A 17,021-nucleotide genomic window follows, 5' to 3' on the forward strand; every position below is an offset into this window, starting at 1 on the left:
TTTTTGTATATATTAATTACTATAGAATTCTAATGCTTTTAAAAACATTTTTAATCAAATGAATAGACTTAATAGAATATAATTTAATTTAGTAATGTTTATTTATCAAAAAAACCAAATAGACGAACTCTTTCAAAATTTGATAAAAGCAACGGATACCCAACAAAAGTAATTAAATTCTATTTAAAATCAATGAGTTAATCGTAAGTTATTATTAATAAATTTACTAAAAACTTTACTAATATATATGTTTATTTCCGCTTTGTTATTTACTACTTTGTTAATATATATGTTATTTTTATTTTGCCATGTGCAAATCCAATTCGGGCAAATCCCTGGTTAAAAATCTATGCAAAACAAACAAATCATATTTAACTCTCTTTTTTTTAGCTAATAGGGGGTTAAGCCCTCTGTTCGCTACCGCTCACCAACCCCGATGATTGCTTCGCAATAATTGTCTTTTCTTGGCGGAAAACAGTTTTTCTACGAAAGTTGAAATTATTCACTTGACATATATATACTAAAAGAAATTCTGTATGATTACGCTTGTAACTCTACTTCCCACGTCCAAATATTACTATCTGTTAGTATTATAAACAATTAGATATATTGGTGAACAGAAGTGATTTTTCGAAGTAGTCATTTTTTAAAATAACATTTATATTCCTATAGCATTATATTGTTCAAACAAATTTGATGAATTCACAACCATAATTTAATATTTTCGCCAATAATAGCAGTACTGGAAAATAACTTTAAATTAGGGATACAAAAATATTTAAAGGAAAACAGTACCTTTACGACTTTTGCAATTTTATGCTGATGACAACCAAAACAATATTGTAATGAATGAGCAAAACTTGATCCACTCAGCTTTAGATGGTAAGTTTAGTTGCAACATTTTAGCAAGCAGCATTATTGAAAATTATTACCTTTTCGCACACATGCATTCTCAAATTTTATTGGCTGTTTTGTGCGTTACTAACCGCAAGTGATCTGTGATTGGGTATTTATCATTTCACTCTCTTCTTATATTATATAAAGAAATGTTAATTTTCTAACATCATTAAAGTTGTATAATTAAATATCAACCTTATTAAGTATAAACTTCTTGAAATTATCCAGTATAATATTATTTCCTTACTTAAATTCATTTTCGGGACAATCCTTGGGAACTATATTCTTTGTTATATTCCTTGATAAATATAAAGCGCTTCAGTACTGCAGTAAGAACACACCATGAAACAAAATCCTCGATTTACGCTTTTAACTCCGTTTGCGGTTCTGTTTTCATATTTTGTTATCTGGCAATCTTATTACGAAAATATTTTAAATCATTCTTGAAAGATTCCGGCATGCGTAAGTTTATTTTAGTTCGCCATTCACTTTATAGATTACGTTTTGTGTTCTGTTCTGTTTTTTCTTGACATTTTATTTTCTGTTTTTGGAGTGATTTTTTTTTACTTAATGTGTTTTATTTTGTTTCAATTCTTTTCAGTGCTCCTCACCCTATTGTATTGATTTATTTTGCTTTGGCTACATTGATACAATATTAGAAAATATCTACTCCTTACTGTGGATATATTCGTGTGAGCTGATGAAGCTGATTATCTTTTCATTTCTTTTGTTTTCCAGCTTTTCAATATATANTATATATATATATATTATTTTATAATTTTTCATTAATCTTTACTATTTTCCAAGCTTTCTTTATATTTTCAACTTAATAATTATCCTATGATAAAAATTTACTTTTTATAATGCGTATGTATCACTAAAAAATAACAATGCAATTAAAAATGAGTTTGGGATAAAAGAAAGAAAGCAGAAGGCAAACTTATCGACGTGGAATAAAAGTTTAAATGCCTTAAAAATAGATATACTCATCTCACAGTTCACTAATAAGAAAAATTTAAAACCGTGCTTATCCCTTAATAACAAAATAGTGACAAAACCTTTAATAAAAAGAAAAATTAGTAATAATATTATTTCCTATGTAATTTCATAACTTTAAATTGAACACATGTGACGAGAATTATTCATCCTTGATAACAATCACCCTTTAAATCCAATTTGAATGGCCCCATTTTTAAGATCTGTTCTTTAAACAGAAAAATCCCTTTCTGCTTCTCATTCGTATGAAACCATCAAACAAAAATTTCGAAAAATTTAAATCCATCCCCCAATATGATCCATGCTATGAAATGAAGTCGTAATCTTCTCGACATGTGAGATCTGGAGTTAATCAGTCTCCTCTCTGGCAGAAATAAGCTGATTTGCCACTGCCGAGTTCATTCTGGAATGGGATGAGAAAACAGTTGATAGGGTTTTACTATATAATTAAACAGACTCCTAAAATAGAAATCCTAATGTATTCCGTTTAACTGACAATAGGGATTAACAGGACAACAGTAGGGACATTTAGGGACAACAGTGAATACTTTATTATTGAAATAAAAGAAACAGTCGAGTTGAAAATAGTCGCGTTTTTAATTTCTCTCTTCATAATTCAGTATAAATCAAATTTTTAACTGTCGTTTCCGATACTACTGGCATCGCATTACTATTTGAAGCAGATAATTAAATATGAGATATTCTTATAGTACAATAAAGATTTAAACGGAGTGGTTTTTGTAAAATGTAAAGTTACTGATATTAAATGTTTGTCTGTTTGTTATGGAAAAATTTTCAACATTATAGTTCTTATTACCTCACATTTAGTAAAACTACAAAACTGAAAATTTTATTTAACGGTATGGATGGTTTTTATTTGCAGCTCTAAAGCGGAGGTAGGGAGCCTTTTTACCATGTGATATTTAAAATGAAAGAGGTCGTGCAAGTTACCAATTTTGTGTTGTATAGTTTCATAAAATATATAGCATTTCATTTAATTTCATATAGTTTTATAAAATACAATATAATTTTTTTTACATTCAAATAAGGCTAATAACTTGTCGGAATTTAATTCTTAATTTAATTTTTAATAATTCTTGTCAAAATTCACTTTCTAAATTGAAATATTTATGTTCCTTATGAGTCAAATAGTATTTATTTGCAATCGCCTTCTTTCAAAGAAGTCAAAACTATATTGCACAATAAGCACGGATAGAGTAAAATCTTAAGAATTTAAAGCTATTGTCAAAACTTTTAAAATTAATTCCTCTTTAAGAATGTTAAATCTTTAGTCATTTAAAAGTGATCGAAATAAAAATAATTTAGATTGAAATAAATGTCATGCTGTAGAAAAAAGAGTAGAAATAAAACAGAAATTGTGCTTTAAAAAAACTATAACAATAAAGAGATTCCCAACTTTGCTAAAAACACAATAAAAATTTCTTAAGTTCGAGCTATCACTGTAAAGCTGTCAAATGACTTTAAATATTTGGAAGTTTCGTGACTGTCATCAACGCTTTCCTTAACTCGTCGAGCACGCTTTTTTTTATTATACGTAGAAAGCGTAACATCTCGACTAATACTCATTTTTCAATGAATATTTATAACACTAAATTTATAAAATCTGTTATTGAACCTGCATAAGTATACTTAGAACATAATATAAAATATTTTATTGATATGAGGTATTCGATTTTAAACTTTCAATTCTTTCTGACTTATCGAAAGTTTTTTTTTTCACGTTTCTGATATTCACGCGAGAAACGAATTTTCATTCAGAAATTTGTAAATATATACCTTTGCGCTTTTATGCTTATGACAGTTCACCCACTTGATATTTTAATTCTTTGTTGCCAATGCAAAAAAATAAATGAGGGCTTACTTTCTCGTCATGAAAGAGAAATATAAATAGATAGATATATGCATGGTTTTGCGGTTGGAGGCGAGCCCACAACCTCCATTTTACTGTACTGGACATTTAAGTGGGGATAAAGTTACTGATTTAGTACAGCCTTTTATAGAGATTTCTATACTTACAAATATGTATTTTGAAAGCCATAAAAGTTTGTAGATGTAAGTTTATTGTTAACATAGAAATGAAAGCTCTTAACTGTCCCCAACTAAAGTTAACAAGCGCTTTCTAAATAAAATAGAGGCTATCAACCAGAACATTTTTATGTTATCTCAAATGTTACTAGTATTGGTAAAATTACCTTTTTTTCTGGTAAAATTAACAACTCTTTTGATAAAATTACCGAACATTATCTAATTTGCAACCGAATAGCATGATAATAAAACCATACTTTATTCTTAATTTTACCAAAAGTCGTTATCAAAGAGCTGTTGAAAAAACTAGCGCACTTTTTGTAATACCTTTAGAGTAAGAAACACTGTGAATTTTACCACATACTGGTAGTTTTGACCATGCTTTTTTTCTTAATGCGGAAATAAACAAATTAATACATATCTCATGAATTGCAACAAATTTGAATGCATAATTTCACTTAAATGACAGGTTCCGACAAAAGCCAAATCAACTGTTCGAGAATATCACTTCGTAAAATAAGCTATGATAAGATTTATGGCAATACTTCTCTACAACCTTCCATATATTTTTGTAATTATTTATAACCTTGTTTTTAATGAGTTAACCTTGTGTAAGATAATGTAGTTGACAATTGACGAATTTATATTCAACGTGGTTCGAACGTAAAACCATAAAAATATAAATCAATAGTATAAGAGCTTAGAAAATTTCCAAGTCTTCTCGAAAATCCCACTTTTCACATAAATTGGAATTGCATTCAATTAAAAGATTTCATTTATAATTTTTCTTGTACTTATAGAAAATCTTGTACTTATATTTTACCCAAAGTTAAATCTGAATGCTTTTTAAAAACTAAAACTTTAGCGGAGGAAAGAAATAAACTTTTTAACTTGAAAAAACTAACTACATACATATTTTAAATCTAATTTAAATATAAAGAGGTAGAAAAAGTTACTGCTTCCAATATAGGGTAAAATTACCGGTAAAGTGACTATATGTAATAAATGGTGATTAAACTTTGTCTGCCAAGTCGCCAGCAGTTTACTATTTGTTTGTCGAAAACGCATTTAATACGAAGTTTATTATTGTTTTTTTTTAAATAAATACGAAATTAGGACTATTTTATATTGTTCTAAAGATAACTGTATTTTCCGATTATTTCCTAAAATATTTCATCATTTTAGAAATGAAGCTCATAATGTTTACTATATTTCGAAAAATGTTTCAAAAGAAATGTTTTACATTAGCAATATCAACAGTTTTTTTAATCGTTAAAAAGTTTACATTTTTGAAAATCTTAGCCACATGTTCTAATAAGCGGTCGATCGACCACTGGCATAAAATTTCCTAATTTTGTCTTGTAGTGATCAAAATAGCACGAACTGGTTCCTAATCATCAGAGAAGTAACCAAAAAAAACTGATATTGTTCATCCAGCACAGAATTTCACTTCAGTTTAAAAAGCTTTAGCCTAAACAGAAAATGGAATAGAGGACAAGTACTTTTTGCCAATAATATGTATACAAATTCTCACCGTAGCCATCAGAAAATGATTACAGTTACTTTAACATCAAGCACGGATTTTCAATAGAAATCTTTATTTAATTTTTATCTTATTAAGATTATAATAAATCTTTATTAAGATTTTAACTTCACAAGCACGATGTATGTAGCTGCATGCACAGTTGCATATAAACCTAGTACTAAAATATGATGAAAAAAATTAAAATATATGACTTCCATATATATACAACAAGTACCCGTTCTGTACAATGATACAGAAATAGTTGCTGTACATATTGTTTGCAGCTTGCGTACAGCTTTGATGAAACTATTTTGTCAAATGAAAACTGTCTGACATTCGTAAATTAAAAACAATAAAATAAACAACTACAACAGAGACATTTTGTATTTAAAACTAGTTCATTTCACTTCGCATAGATACGTACTACTACTAATCAAACTGATTCGCCATCTTGAAAAATTTGTTCAGAACAAAGCTCTTATAGTCAAACAAATTATTTATTGATAATTTCATTTCTTGATTTTACACTTTTCCAATTGAATACAGAGAGTCTTATTAAAGCGTTATTTTAAAATAGTTTTAACAGTTCTAAATACGAAACAGCTTTCGCTTTATCTCATCTAAACGTAAGAAAAAAAGTTTGAGCTTTATATTTCCTTCGACAAGAAAAATGTGAAATTGAAGCAGACAAAATCTTGCGTATCATAATGCTACTACATTTTGCCAAAAGCCCTTTGGAGCCTTTTCGTATGATACCCTCAAAAAAAATCCGAAAAGATCTGTTACTGCTGAAGAATTGAATAAAATACATGCATGCGTAAAAGTAAAAGAAACTTCTGGAAGTAAATTTTAACTTTTGAAGCATAACAAGGCTGTAGTTTTGAAACTGAGTCGTCGTCTTTTACTTGCAGTTATTACTTCAGTTCAGTTCGCAACAATAACAATGTTTTTTTGTTCAATCTGAAATTCTTGAGACATTCCGTTAAGAAGATTGGCAGCAACATTTGTTTTTTCCATTTCTTAAACATTTTAAATCTTTCTAAGTTTTAAAAAGGCAGGAAGATACTGAACAACAGGAAATCTTTTTGTTTTATGATATAAAAAGATATAAAAAACTTTTATTTGTTAATTGTTTATCAAAGCACAAATGAAATAAAGATTGCTACAAAGTTATGAGTTAAAAGCGATGAAAATTCATTAGTCCACATTAACCGCTTGAAACCAGCGAAACATTTTCCTGCTCGATATTGGTTTACTTTAATTTTAAATCTTAATAAAAATACTTTTTTTGTAGTAACTGTTACTTAGTGTGGTTATTGGAGTTAACTCTAAGCTTTTCCTTTATTTTTCAAAAATAGTTATATGCATTTTAATCCGCACTTTAAGAATATCTTTATAAAAACTAAATAATTAAAGCTAATATTTTTCTAACTAAGGTCGATCCTGAGTTACGCTTTTCTTAAAGATTCTTTCCAGTTAACGGAACATTGTGCCTTCTTGGAACATCAAAAACAAACGATTAATTGTTGCTGTAGAGTAGAGTGGTAAACATTCCACATCATATAATTTAATGAGCCGACCTGGTGGCCCAGTGGTTAGCGTGCCTGACTGCGAAACCACTGGTCGCGGGTTCGAATCCTGCTCTGGGCATGGATGTTTCTTTTTCTCTCTGTGTTCTATGTCCTTTCTGCTTTGTGTGTGAGTGTGTGAATGTGACTCGCCCTATAAACGGGTTTATGGTTGTGTGACGTGGGCAACGCTGCTCCAACGCCGTGGTTTTGCCACAGGTGCCCACTGGGTAACGAGAAGAGAGTAGCAGTTCTGGCATTTCTGTGTCCAATGGGACAACCCCCAAGTGCCCTCCATTAAAAAAAAAATTATTGTTTCAATCATATTTTTGTTCACTTCTGTATGGTTTTGTTTACAGTAAAAAAATAATACTTATCTGTATTCATAGATTTTTTGTTTCAATTCAATAATATTTATCAAATTAAGACATGACTTAGAATAAGACATGATAAAATAATTAAGACATGAATTTCTGTACATACTTAAAAATATCTAATCTTTTAACCTAGATTTCAGTTTATTTATTCGTAACAAGTATTTCTGCATATTTTCAATTACTTACTTATCACTTATTTCTATTACTTATTTCATTCTGTTATATGATATATTTTACTCTGAACTGATAAAAAATCAATATTGATAATTTACTGAAGAATATTTATGCACTAAAGGTAGGCAACACTTTTATGTATTTATTCTTCTTTCCGTTTAAAGTGATGAATGATTCATGTCACTGATATAAATATGTATTTTATTCAAACAAGAAATAAATTTAAGAACAAGAAAAATAGTGAAAAATTAACACATTTAAATTAATTACTCTACGAAATGTATTTTTATCTTTATCAACACACAAAATTTCTAAGAAAAGCATACAAGTATTTTATAAAATTGAAATAAAACTAATAACTAAACAATTAAAAGTAATTTTACAAATTTAATAAAAAATTACAAAAAAATGAAAACTCGTCTTTTAAAAGTAATTAATAATTTTTTTCTTACACTAAACCCATTTGTTTGGAAAGTGTTGCCATTTTGCTACATTTTTTGAAAAAAGCATCATCCTCTTTAATTTTTAGCATTAGAATGGCAAATCTAATACGTATATTTCTCAATGATTCTGATCTAGTGGTGCTAATACGAAATCTAATTGGTTCCAAAATTTAACTTTAATAATTTATGTAGTTAGTATTTTGTGCAGAAGATGCAGTTATTAAATCGGAAAAATGCTCTTTCGCTTTATACCGATTTGGGCTCTTGACTTTTAGAATATGAGGATTTTGTATATCAATCTAGAAAATAAATACCAAATAATTGAGCCAGGAGAGAGATTGAAAATTACTCTTTTACTCTTATTATTACTCTTATTATTAAGAAAATTACTCTGAATACTCTTTTTCCACAATTATAAAACTCGTTTACTCAAAGATAGTACCTGGCAAAAAATATTGTTTAATAACTATTTATTACATTTTAATATTTAATTCAATAATAATCGAAAAAAATTTTTTACTTGTGCTAACTGCTCTAATTTGAGCGAGATCTCCTGTGATGTGGAAAATCAGGAAGGTACTCTTCTCTGATGTATAAAACTGAGATCTTAGAGCCATTTATAAGATTGTTCGAAGGTATTGCTGGTCACCAGTTTATTTTTATGAATAATATAGATTATTTCTGATTATATTATTTATTAATAGGACAATTATTTTCATGTATTTACGACTGTCACATAGGGCTGTATGGGATTAGAAATTAGAAAGAGATTCAGATAATAGAGTAACCAGCCAGATGTCCAAACTTATATCACGTCTGGGATGCTGTTTGCAGCTCTCTTCTCTTTTCACGGAAGCCTCCAGGGACCAAACATTGCTTTCATGAAGCTTCCTTAGTAATATTTATTGTTTATTACCCCCAGACTTTATAAAATCCCTCGTAAATCGATGAATAGAATGAGATTTTGTTGTGGGACCTGCAATTCCGTCGAAAGTGATATTACCCAATATTAAAACATCCACTAGTGCCATTTTGCTACATTATTCTTGGATAGTTTGTAGAGTTGGACAAAACGAATCATCTGAGTAATTCGAATAACTAATTCGAATCACTTATTAGTTAGGTTTGATGTATATTAATAAAAAACTTCATTTGGTTCATTAAAAAAATTTCATCTTTATCAAGTGACCCCTAGTGTGTTATACCATACTTAAGTATTTCCTCAAGAATATTGTTTATCATAACCTTGTTGATTGGAACGTGTGTTGAAACCTACATTTCACTGGAATACTAATCAGTTTATTTTATATATATATTTGCAGAGCCACATGCTTCCACCTTGCCAAGAGTGACATTTAGTCAAGGACAGGTGAGGACAGAAGAAGGTTCAGCCGCACAGCTGTCCTGCGTCGCACAGGGAAATCCTCCCCCTGCCTACAGGTACAATAATATTTTGTTTCATTTATAATGGGAAAATGTAAATCCGGAATTGTATACAATGCCAAAAACCAACAGACAATGTATGAAGCATATATATCATGAGATTATGATTTGTGTGTATCATTTGATAATAATTTCTTGGTGAAATAAGTAGAATTAGATTTCATTTTAACTCCTTTTAGTTGCTAGAAATGCTTCCCCGGGACCGCACGTTCCAAAAGTATAAATACTAAAGAGTACTTATACACTCACACGCCTAATATGAGATGTAATAAGAGAATTAAGTAGGTAATTAAGTAATGTATAAATTTCATACATTAATAATAATAAAATAGCAGGAATACGTGAGCTGTTCCCCTTGTATACGCTTAGAAAACCAACGTTTCTTTAAGACCAATTGCTTCTTCATAGTCTGTTTTCCTTTTTTCTTTTTTTGCATTCGTGCTCTTTTTACGTTGTTTATCTTTATTTATTCATATGCATACTATTCAATAAAAAAACAAGATAAAATAAATTAGTTTTTAGTATAAATCTACAAGTGAAGATAAATGCCGACAGTCTTACACAAATCAAAGTCTGATATTTTGTATCAAATTCTGAATAAATCATGTAAATTTAAAGCGTAATGTGGCAACGAACATCTAAAATTACCCTAGTAACGATTCAATTATTTGGAAATTGATTATTCGATTAATTACACATATAAGCATATGAATGACTGGTACAGCTGAAGAAGAATATTGTATATTGATATTAATTCTAGATCATGTTTAGGACTGGGCTATAAATCGATGTATCGAGACATATCGATTTAACGCATATATCGCCAAGACGATACAGCGACTTTCATTCAAGGCGATGCATCAGAAATCTGATTTAAGCCGTCGAGTAAAGACACGCAAGGATATAAGAAAACGATATAGCGATATAAGACTCTTCTTTTACGTTCCGATGTCGACTCGCGCTGTGGAAGACGATGTTCGTTTCGTTATGTTGGAATGGCCTCGATTGGTGAGCTGTAGAATCAGAATCAGAGTTTTGAGAACACATATCGTTATATCGCATGTTCCTTTTCGCACCTCTTAGCTTTTTTTTTCTTTGTCGCGACTTTTCTTGTAGATTATTTTCAGTGGGACTAACTTCGTGATCGCCGATGTTACCTTGTTCTGAAGGCAATCTATTATTGAAAAGAATATATAAAGAAGAGTTTCTTCATTAATTAGATAATTTTTTTTTAAAAAAAACTTCTTTTTATTTTTAAATGTGAAAATTATCGGCAATCTAATTTAGGCGCCCATAAAGAATTGAATTTGTTAGGTTATTTTTTTACTTTCTTTTAATTTATTAAAAACTTTTTGGATGAAACTTCTAATAATTTAATGAGTTTTTATTACTGATTTTAAATTTATAAATCTTGTTGTTTTTATTTTTAGAAATAAAGTTAAAACAAAATTTATTTTTGTCATTTGGATTTGGACATAAGTCAATCAACTTTGTTTATACAAAAAAATTTGAAAGGTTTGCGTATTTTATTCATTTTTTTAAATCATTTAGCACTTCGTTTTATTAGAGAGTATAATAATTTTTTTTTAAAAATATTCTTTTCATATTATTTGTTAATTATCTAAATATATTATCGAATATCAAATTTTTTTTTTTTTATGAAATTAAATCTTACTTTGTTTTTCGTTCATAATTCGGTCATTATTTAATTTAATTTAATTATTTATCTGAAATGATAAAGTCCCGCAGTTGACTGATCGTTAAGACACGGTTCACTGCAGATCACCGAAGTCAAGCATCACTGGCTGCGGTCAGTGTGCGGGTGAGTGACCACTTCGATCAGTCTGCGTAGGGACCGAGGGTGTGCGGTATTGGTCCTCGTTAAACTGTTCTACCGTAAAGTGCTCGACTTCTCGTGCAGGTCGTCGAACTATCGAAGTGGGGGTGCCATCCCATCTGCAGAGGATCAAAATTGTGATGGCATGTCTTTGGATCATCCTCAGGGATGTTTCCCAGACCGTCGCCAACAGCCCATTGTGCAGCTCTAGTGTGACGTAAATGAACTATAATAACTGAAATGATAATAATAAAAAATAGTGTTTTAAAAGCGTTTTTTTTATCTAAAATTTATTTAGCGCTTTGTTTTAAACATACAAATAATTTTTAACGTTTCATTTAGAAATTGAACATTACGATCGAACTTAATAATTATGTAATTATTTATGCGTAATAGTACAAGAAAATATTAATTTGTAAAAAATGCTTTAAAAAAAATTTTTAACACATTGTTTTACGCGTATTATTAATTTCTAAATAAGCATTTCAATAAATATTTTAAGTAAGATTTGTACATTGTAGTCAATTTATTTAATATCTTTCTTAAGCAAAACATATGTATCTTCAAATTTATAAATTGATTTAAATCAATCTGACTATGAAGTTTTGATAGAAATCTGACTTTCTGTGTCTTACAAGTAAATGAAATTCAAAAATACTACATCGCGATACATCGCTATATCGTGATGCAAAACTGACGATGCATCACGATACATAATTTTTAATATCGCCCAGTCCTAATCATGTTGAATACAATAAGAGTTTAAAAAAGATCTAGTGACAGACGATTCATAGATTATGGTACCTTTTATTTCTGGGACAAAGGAGATGTGATTAGGTAAATTTTCACTGCCCCTTTTTCTTTCAACTAAAATATTTCCTCCATGAATGCGATTTTCTCGCAGTTATTTCTCACAATCTTCAATTATGAAAATAGTATTCAAAATGACAAGCTCATAACTTTTTTTGCAAAAAATCGCGAAAGGAAAATTTTAAGTTTATAATAATAAAAGGGAGAGTTTGTCTGTTTGTATGTATGTGTGCGTCTCTTATAATTCAACTACGCTACTCAATTAATTGATTATTGTTCTATCATCTTGAAATTTGGACAGTAGTTGCAAGGGGCAAATCTAGCCCCCGATATAAAAATTTGTTTGACTTTTTCAATTCGTTCGGTAGAGCATTATGAAAAACAGCATTTTTTCATTGACTTAGTGACATAAACTTCACTGACTCATCGTTGATAAAAATGACACTGCTACAGACGATTTGTTTTCTTTCAAATATTTTAAAATTACATCAGTGATAGTTTATAGCTTAAAGCTCTCATTTAAGATAAGTTTTTAGCAACTTATTTAATTTATTTACTTTTTAATCATTTTGTCAGATAAACTCAATGATCAGCATGAACATGATAGCATTCATGAATTACGCCACTAAATTAGTATTTTTGAAGTTATTTGAAACCACTTGTCTATTTTGTTTATAGTCATGCTTTTAAAACTTGAATCTATAAAATTATATAAATGAAAATCAACTCTAATTGAAATTTAATAAAATAAGTTAAGTATCGAAAAGCAAAATTAATGGAGGAATAGTACTTATTTTTAAAGGGAAAGAGTACTACTATTATTGACGCCAAAGATACTTGATTACATTTATTGTTAGTTAATAATTTAAATAAAAAATAGGGTATGTTCTAAGAAAGAAAATTAAAGGAAAGGATGGTACTTATTCTTTTAGAGAAACCATAAAAGATTTTACAATAGATTGTTGTTATAATATTACTTACTCCAATGATGCTTAATTAATTTTGGTAATCTGTGCAAATTGAAATAAAAAATGAGCTGTGTACTAAAAAGAAAAAATAATAGAAAACCGGCATTAAATCGCTTAAGGAAAACGTAAAAAAATTGCTAAATTATTATTGGCACAAATGATGCATTCAGCTAGTAAGTAGTAAAATGACTTTGGGGCACAATATTTTTTCCCCAATTTTCAGCACTGGATGTTACTATCAGTAACAAATCTTTTCTCAGACTACCAGGATATGGTGAATTTCACAATGAATGGATTTAATTCTAATGATCGGGTTTTCTCAAATTAAGTATCAATCTTAACAATTCAAGGAGTTGACCTGAAATATGCAATGTAATTTAATATACACCGCGAAAAAAAATATGGTCAAAACAACCAGCATATGGTAAAATGTGCCGTGTTTCTAGCTCTATAGAAACACCAAAAATCTCGGTATTTTTGTTAACGATTTTGCTAAAATTAACAATAAAATATGGTTTCGTAATATGAGGTAAAATTTGATAATTTTACTCTTATACCTTAGACCATGAATTTTCTTTGGGTATAATACCTTAGAACCATTTATTAGGTTAAACTTAATTTTTCAGTTTTCTATTTTTTACCAATTGTGTAGTAAAAAGAACTATAATTTTTATAACTAGAATTTTCGGTAAATCGTTACCATATAACGGAAAAATTACCAAGTGAATAGGTTATTTACCATATATTTTAGCTTTAAAACCAAAATTTGTCTTAGAAAAGAAAGCGGAAGCACGGTAAAATAGGACAATTTTACCAGATTTTTTTCAGCATGTATATAATATATATTTATACTATCAATTCGAACTTTTTTAATGTGATATCTATCTCGCTGGAAATGCTATGTGTAAATCCTGTTAAATAATGGAGAAAAAAAATTGAGTCAAAGTATTAATTCGGAACTGATGCAACACAACTTAAAAATTACTTCGAAAACTTTACAGAATATGTTTGTTCAGAAACACTGAGATGTTTTTTTAGGTGCATCTTAGAAATTCTAGGAAATTTTCATCCTGAGCCATTATATTGTGCAAATTTATTTAAACGTTATTAAAGTTTAAAATTCTATTATGTGTCCTTGAAATATAGTAGTACTGTGGCGTAACTACCACTATAAATATTAAATACCAATTCACTAGTATATAAGACATGTTAACTTGATTCCATCATGAGGTACCTTTTGATAGATGAAGGTTGGCATAGTCTAAGACTAAACTCCCCACAGTACCATGTCGACTAGTTTTACCCTTCAATGTGGCACCCTTTTAAAATTACAGCAACTGGAATGATATTTCATTTCAACAATTTCTGCTCATTGGTGGCAGAGGCCGGCAAGAATTGACCACAATGCGTCATCAGTGGTAGATGGATCATGAGTTGCCCTTGAGCTAACCATGGCATGATTTTTGTGTTTTCCTCTCCATGTGACGCAAATGCAAGTTAGTTTCATCAAAAAGTCTTCCATGAATTCTAATTTGCCCCCGCCTGATCCTGAAGTTGCATTGTCTTCTGAGTTGAACTCAAACTTACAAGGCTTCGAACTAGAACTTTGATAGTCATCAACTCAACATTGGGTCTGTTGTTCAACAATAGATATAAAATGAAATTATTCTTTTAAATAGCGTATAAATTTCAACTCCCACGAGTGGTTATGTGAGTAGTTGCGAACGTGTGCTCCTATAGGATTTTTTAAATTATTTTTTTGTATGCCTGATTTATTCTCTCATTTTGGTTTAAATTTTTAAATCGTCCCGTATATTTGGAAAAAAATCCCATACTACTTTAAACTACGTGAAACACTCAAAACTTCTTTACCATGTCACTCTCTGTAATTCAATTTTGAAGTTAATCTAGGGGAAAAAAGTCTTTAATACATATCGATGATTTAAAGTTTTCTTATACACTGAATTTCATTGTTTGAATAAAATTAGCTGCATTGAAAAGAGAAATTCAGTGGCAAGGTACTGATAATCACCAGACTATGCTAATGGACAAAAATGTATCCATCATACATTTTAATTAGTTTGTGAGAAGAACCATTCCTCTAGTTAATACCCACTTAATCCTGAAAGATTAAATGATATAGGGTATGCTAATTTAGTTAAAAATTTATCTAGGAAGCTTAAAATAAAAACTCACCGCAATTCACTTGATTCCACTTTTAAGGTATGAGTGATCTCATTGGTGATTAAAGCTTAAATCCAGGATAAATTACAGTGCGGAGCGTATATCCTCAGCATAAACTTGATTCATAAATTTAAGAAAAAAAGATAAATATTTAATAAGCAGACAGGGAGCTTAATTGAATTATAAAATATGAAACGGAGTAAGCAATCTAATTTTAAAACTTTTGTTCTGTGAGTAAAAAACTCTTAAAAGGTTAAGGACGCGACTAAAAATTGTATTGAGTGCTATTTTCCCAATGTTTAAATATGAATTTAGTTTGAAAAATTATTATGAAATCATTTGATAAAATGACTGCCTCTATGTTTTTTAAATGATTTACACTAATATTTATGTATATGTTTGTTGATGATTTCACTTCATATTAATAAGCAGCATTCAAATTCTCCTTTTAAAAGAAAACGAATTGCATTAGGTTATCTTTATTTGGTAGGTTTAATGTACTTTTATATAAAAGAGAAATATCGATAGTTATTTAATAACGTTTTTTGAAGCTTTTTGAAGGCACAGTTTAAATGCCTTACATTTGAAGCAAAACTGTAATTTTTAAAACGTTATGCTATGCGTCGTAAAGAATTATAGGCGTTTTGAAACTAGGAAATGACTTTGTTTTAAAGATTATTTTATTTTATAACCATCATTGAGCATTCGACCCAATTTGTGTTTCCGATTACCAGTGTTCAATTCTGTAGTTTTGTAGTTTTGAACCCAACCCGGAAGACAAGGAAACTACTGGACCAAGTATTGGGAAAAATTTGCCCTCGTGGAGGACAGGTTGATAGAACTAATCCTCAGTTAAGTTACATGGAGAAGAAAACCACAAAAAACTTTCACGGTTATCCTGATGGAAAGAGGATTCTAACCCATGACCTGTTTACCACTGATGATATGTTACGTTAACGATGTAATCGGTGCGAGCCGGATGTGGAATTCGTATCTACCAACTATCCCTGGGATTCGAAAACGGAACAGCTCATTGGGAGGCAAGTGCTTTATCTCCTGAGCATTTAAAAATTATTAAACTTTTTAAATAAATCTCCACTATGGCGACTTTTTTCCACCTAGATACATTAAATTATAGAAATAAATATTATAGATATAATATATAGATATATACAGAGAGAGAGAGATTGATAAGTAGATAAATATTATTAAAATTAAAGTATACTTCTAATTTTTCGTACAGTCATATGAGCCCATCAGTGATAATGCAGCCTTTAATCGCTTTTTTAAATATTTAAGAAATTAAATTCCAATGACTTTCATTTTTTTTAAAAATATATTGGCTTCTTATCCTATTTACTCTTTGCACCATTCACGTAGAGGAAGTTGATTAAAGATAGAATTTACTTGTTCCGTTGTTGTTGTTGTGGCTTATCCTCCAAATGCCTGACGAAATCAGACAAGGTTCATCAGACCGTTAACCCTAATAAAATCGAGGATCAAAAGGGGGTATGAGTATATGTCTTCTCTGGAAAGTCCCAAATAGTCCAGGATATAGTTCGGGAGAAGCCTGCTCAGTTTGACATTTGGAGCAGACCTCGAAGATTCTCCTGCCTTTGAAAAACGAGAGACATTTTATGTGACCACTTGCTAATCTGGAAATTGCGGTTTTAGGAGCCATGTCGCAATTGAGGGCTAATGAAGAACCTGGCTCTTTGCCTGCATACCAGTGATGGCAGGGAGAAATCTTCCA

General features: G+C 29.6%; 1 protein-coding gene across 2 annotated transcripts in view; it reads left to right on the forward strand.

The window, feature by feature from the left end:
* LOC107449821 (cell adhesion molecule Dscam1) overlaps window positions 1–17,021 on the forward strand; it is a 356,610-nt gene that overhangs the window by 239,623 nt on the left and 99,966 nt on the right. For both annotated transcript variants that reach the window (XM_071177996.1, XM_071177997.1), the window contains exon 5: window positions 9,349–9,466. In XM_071177996.1, the coding sequence (XP_071034097.1) occupies window positions 9,349–9,466 (118 nt within the window). The remainder of the gene's footprint in view (window positions 1–9,348; window positions 9,467–17,021) is intronic.

Source organism: Parasteatoda tepidariorum, chromosome 1 (genome assembly GCF_043381705.1).
Source record: "Parasteatoda tepidariorum isolate YZ-2023 chromosome 1, CAS_Ptep_4.0, whole genome shotgun sequence".
NCBI lineage: Eukaryota > Metazoa > Arthropoda > Arachnida > Araneae > Theridiidae > Parasteatoda > Parasteatoda tepidariorum.